Below are 5,256 nucleotides of genomic sequence, written 5' to 3' on the forward strand. Positions count from 1 at the left end.
GATCAGAATTCAGTAGTAGGTTGAAATTGCATAATAAAAATGTTTAAATTCTTATAACTTTTAAACGGCTTAACCGATTTCAAAGATATTGGTATCAATGAAAAGCCCTTGAATTCTGCTTTCCCCTGAATATGAAAAATGTTTTGAGCGCCTAACATAAGCGGTTGCTTTATCGTGAAATTTTAGAAACTCGCTTCTAATTAAAAAAAACTATTCGACATATTCAACTGAAACTTATTTTATCAGATAGCTGACTTCGTTCTGCTTCTAATGAGTACCAACATTATGGAAATCCGCTACGGCAATTGAAAGTTATGACCAGTTGAACACAATAGTTTTCGTGTCAAAAAGCCGACGAGACGTTTTTGTGGAGAAAAATAACTTGGAAAATTATCGCCGAACCGTTTTTTGGTACCAGGAGATCAGAATTCAGTAGTAGGTTGAAATTGCATAATAAAAATGTTTACATCCTTATCACTTTTAAACGGCTTAACCGATTTCCCTTGAATTCAGCTTTCCCCTGAATATGAAAAATGTTTTGAGCGCCTAACATAAGCGGTTGCTTAATCGTGAAATTTTAGAAACTCGCTTCTAATTAAAAAAACTATTCGACATATTCAACTGAAACTTATTTTATCAGATAGCTGACTTCGTTCTGCTTCTAATGAGTACCAACATTATGGAAATCCGCTACGGCAATTGAAAGTTATGACCAGTTGAACACAATAGTTTTCGTGTCAAAAAGCCGACGAGATGTTTTTGTGGAGAAAAATAACTTGGAAAATTATCGCCGAACCGTTTTTTGGTACCAGGAGATCAGAATTGAGTAGTAGGTTGAAATTGCATAATAAAAATGTTTAAATCCTTATAACTTTTAAACGGCTTAACCGATTTCAAAGATATTGGTATCAATGAAAAGCCCTTGAATTCAGCTTTCCCCTGAATATGAAAAATGTTTTGAGCGCCTAACATAAGCTGTTGCTTAATCGTGAAATTTTAGAAACTCGCTTCTAATTAAAAAAACTATTCGACATATTCAACTGAAACTTATTTTATCAGATAGCTGACTTCGTTCTGCTTCTAATGAGTACCAACATTATGGAAATCAGCTACGGCAATTGAAAGTTATGACCATTTGAACACAATAGTTTTCGTGTCAAAAAGCCGACGAGATGTTTTTGTGGAGAAAAATAACTTGGAAAATTATCGCCGAACCGTTTTTTCGTACCAGGAGATCAGAATTCAGTAGTAGGTTGAAATTGCATAATAAAAATGTATAAATCCTTATAACTTTTAAACGGCTTAACCGATGAAAAGCCCTTGAATTCAGCTTTCCCCTGAATATGAAAAATGTTTTGAGCGCCTAACAGAAGCTGTTGCTTAATCGTGAAATTTTAGAAACTCGCTTCTAATTAAAAAAACTATTCGACATATTCAACTGAAACTTATTTTATCAGATAGCTGACTTCGTTCTGCTTCTAATGAGTACCAACATTATGGAAATCCGCTACGGCAATTGAAAGTTATGACCAGTTGAACACAATAATTTTCGTGTCATAAAGCCGACAAGATGTTTTTGTGGAGAAAAATAACTTGGAAAATTATCGCCGAACCGTTTTTTGGTACCAGGAGATCAGAATTCAGTAGTAGGTTGAAATTGCATAATAAAAATGTTTAAATTCTTATAACTTTTAAACGGCTTAACCGATTTCAAAGATATTGGTATCAATGAAAAGCCCTTGAATTCTGCTTTCCCCTGAATATGAAAAATGTTTTGAGCGCCTAACATAAGCGGTTGCTTAATCGTGAAATTTTAGAAACTCGCTTCTAATTAAAAAAACTATTCGACATATTCAACTGAAGCATATTTTATCAGATAGCTGACTTCGTTCTGCTTCTAATGAGTACCAACATTATGGAAAACCGCTACGGCAATTGAAAGTTATGACCAGTTGAACACAACAGTTTTCGTGTCAAAAAGCCGTCGAGATGTTTTCGTGGAGAAAAATAACTTGGAAAATTATCGCCGAACCATTTTTTGGTACCTGGAGATCAGAATTCAGTAGTAGGTTTGAGCGCCTAACATAAGCGGTTGCTTAATCGTGAAATTTTAGAAACTCGTTTCTAATTAAAAAACTATTCGACATATTCAAATGAAACTTATTTCATCAGATAGTTGACTTCGTTCTCGTTCTCCCCCAATGCAATTGAAAGTTATGACCAGTTGAACACAATAGTTTTCGTGTCAAAAAGCCGACGAGATGTTTTCATCTAGAAAAATGTCGAGTGCACAGACAAGTGCACGCAAACGGAATCAGTCCAAAAATACAGACTAAATAACACTAATAGTAACCAAAATATATCCAAACCAATACCTGATTCGATACAAAATGGTACACCAATTGTTGATTTCAATAGTGCTAAAAATTCCCCTGCTAATGTAACCAATTTAACTACAAAGTTTATAGATAATTCCATATCACTTCTCAAGAGACCAATATTGTTAATGAATCTGAAGACTCTTCAAATAGTATGTCACTTGTCACCTTTCCGTGTTAGATTAGCGGAATATAAGGCCAAACAATCGCAAATATGTTTTATATTTTATTTTACGTACCAATACCGAAGCAAAAACGTTCAACAGAACGTATACGACATTTTTGGAAGGAGGTTAATTATACGCAACGTAGTTTGCTGAGTACAATTTTTGATAAGCTGCTTAGGTACTCAGGCTGCTAAAGAATTTTTAGAAAGTAACATTAGTTACAAAAGAATTAAGTCAGTAGTTAAAACTGCAGACGGAAAGAAACAGGACGTGGTAGGGTCTGTGAAAACCAAATTTACATTTCGTGGTAATACCAAAGATATTATTTTATACGTAATTCCTAACTTGTCCCAAGATTTATACCTAGGCGTAGATTTTTGGAGACTATTTAATCTTTTACCAACTGGTCTCGTATCAGAACTACACTCAAAATACCCTTTGGAAACAATATCCGAATCATTGGAACAAAAACTATTAACAGGAACACATGAACAACAGTTATTAATAGTTGTAAATTCATTTCCTTCATTCTCTAAGGAAGGTCTAGGAAGAACCAATGTAATTTCTCACGTCATTGATGTAGGTAATGCTACACCCATTAAACAAAGACATTTTCCAGTTTCTCCGGCGATTGAGAAATTAATTTATGTGGAGGTGGATCGCATGTTAGAAATGGACGTCATTGAAGAGTCAGACAGTGCTTGGTCTTCTCCCATAGTCTTAGTACGTAAACCTTGGAAAATTAGGTTAAAATTTTGCGTATGTGAAGTCCGTTACCTCGGCCATATAGTTGGGGACCGAGTAATTCGCACAGATGATGATAAAATGTCGGCCATTTTAGATTTCCCACAACCGAGATCTGTGTAACAAGTCAGACGCTTTTTAGGTATGTCCGGATGGTATCGAAAGTTCATCAGAAACTACTATCACTGCCCCAACTGCAACACTGGAATAGGAAGTGTACTGGTGTACTTAGCTGCAATGCTAAGCATTCTTCCTTATGTGGAAGGACATGAGTTCACAGTCATCACGGACCATGCGTCTTTGAAGTGGCTCATGTCCCAAACTGAAGTTCCAGGTTGGCAAGATGGTCTTTAAAACTTTAAGGGTTTACTTTCAAAATAAAACATCGTAAAGGCAGTCGTAACATAGTTCCTGATACGCTTTCGAGAGCCAATACGGAAGATTTGTCCGAGATCCTAGGATTAGAACTTTCTGTTTTAGAAGACATCGGGGTGTTCATAGATTTGAATTCGAGTCACTTTCAAGGACCAGACTACACGGACCTAATAAACAGAGTTAAGGAAAATATTGATCAAACTCCGGACTTAAAGATACTTGAAGGATTTTTATATAGAAGAATGGAGCACTGTTCTGGAGAAAAAGTACAGGATGATCTTGCTGGAAGCTTTGGATACCCAAAGAATTAACAACAGACGTTCTTCAAAAAGCACATGATGGAGCTCTTTCTGCACACAGCGGTATTAACAAATCATTAGAACGGATTCGACGATTTAACTTTTGGCCAAATTTGGTAAACGATGTCAAGGAGCATATCAACTCTTGCGATACGTGTAAGGGTACAAAATATCCAAATTACATTATGCGACCTCTCATGGGTAAAACGTCAGAGACTTTTATTTTTTTTCAAAAATTATATGTGGATTTTCTAGGTCCATATCCTCACTCCAAATCTGGTAACGTAGGCATTTTTATTGTAATGGATCACTTTTCAAAGTTTTTACAACCGACGTTGTAGTTAAATATCTTGAGCGAGATCTGTTTCATACTTTTGGCAATCCTGAAGTTATAGTGTCTGATAATGGCTCACAATTTAAATAAATTAATTCAATTCAATAAATTACTACAAAATTACGGCATTAATCATGTTTATACGGCAATATATTCGCCCCAATGTAATGCTTCTGAACATGTCAATCGTTCAGTACTTTCTGCGATAAGGGCGTACTCAAAACATGACCAAACTAATTGGTCATGTACATGATTCTATAGGTATCTCACCTTATTATATGGCATTTGGACAACATATGATTAATAATGGCAAATCATATGAACTACTTCGCAAACTGAAAATGCTGGATGACAGAACTTTTAATTTTAATCGCGAGGATTCTTTTGATATAATTCGGGAAAGAGCTGCTAAAAATATGTTTAGACAACAACAACGTAATGAAAAAGCATATAATTTGCGCTCAAGGGAAGTTAACTACATTGTTGGACAAGAGGTTTTCAGAAGAAATTTTAAACAAAGTAATTTTGAAAAGGGATTCAATGCCAAATTGGCTCCACCATTTGTAAAGGCAAGAATAAGGAAGAAAACTGGTACCTGTTATTACGAGTTAGAGGATCTTAATGGACGCTTGGTTGGTGTTTACCATGCAAAGGACATACGTCAGTGAGCGCTAACTCTTATTTCCATTGATTTTTTTTATGATGTTATTTTTTTTCCTATATCTCCTGCAATCGGTATCATATTTGTCGTGATACTACCCGAAATCTGATCTTGGCAGGGGGGTAATGTAGAGGCGCTTGTAATCGTATAACTTTGTTTATAGATAGATATTTTTATTGAGTTTTTAAAATTTGTTTATTTTTTTTTTTAAATTTTGTTAAAATAATTGCAAACCCAAAGTCAATTTCAAAAAGAATTTCTCACAATTATGACCCTTGTTAAGCGAGATTTATTTTCA

General features: G+C 35.0%; 1 protein-coding gene across 1 annotated transcript; it reads left to right on the forward strand.

The window, feature by feature from the left end:
- Positions 1–4,521: 4,521 nt before the first annotated feature.
- Positions 4,522–4,965, forward strand: LOC135950728 (uncharacterized). The gene has a single exon (XM_065500262.1). The coding sequence runs from the start codon at positions 4,522–4,524 to the stop codon at positions 4,963–4,965; it is 444 nt and encodes a 147-aa protein (XP_065356334.1).
- Positions 4,966–5,256: the final 291 nt, after the last annotated feature.

Source organism: Calliphora vicina, chromosome 2, assembly GCF_958450345.1.
Source record: "Calliphora vicina chromosome 2, idCalVici1.1, whole genome shotgun sequence".
NCBI classification, from domain to species: domain Eukaryota; kingdom Metazoa; phylum Arthropoda; class Insecta; order Diptera; family Calliphoridae; genus Calliphora; species Calliphora vicina.

Bases quoted from the DNA above. Each gene is read 5' to 3' on its own strand.
- LOC135950728 (XM_065500262.1), top strand. From the start codon at position 4,522: ATGACCAAACTAATTGGTCATGTACATGATTCTATAGGTATCTCACCT.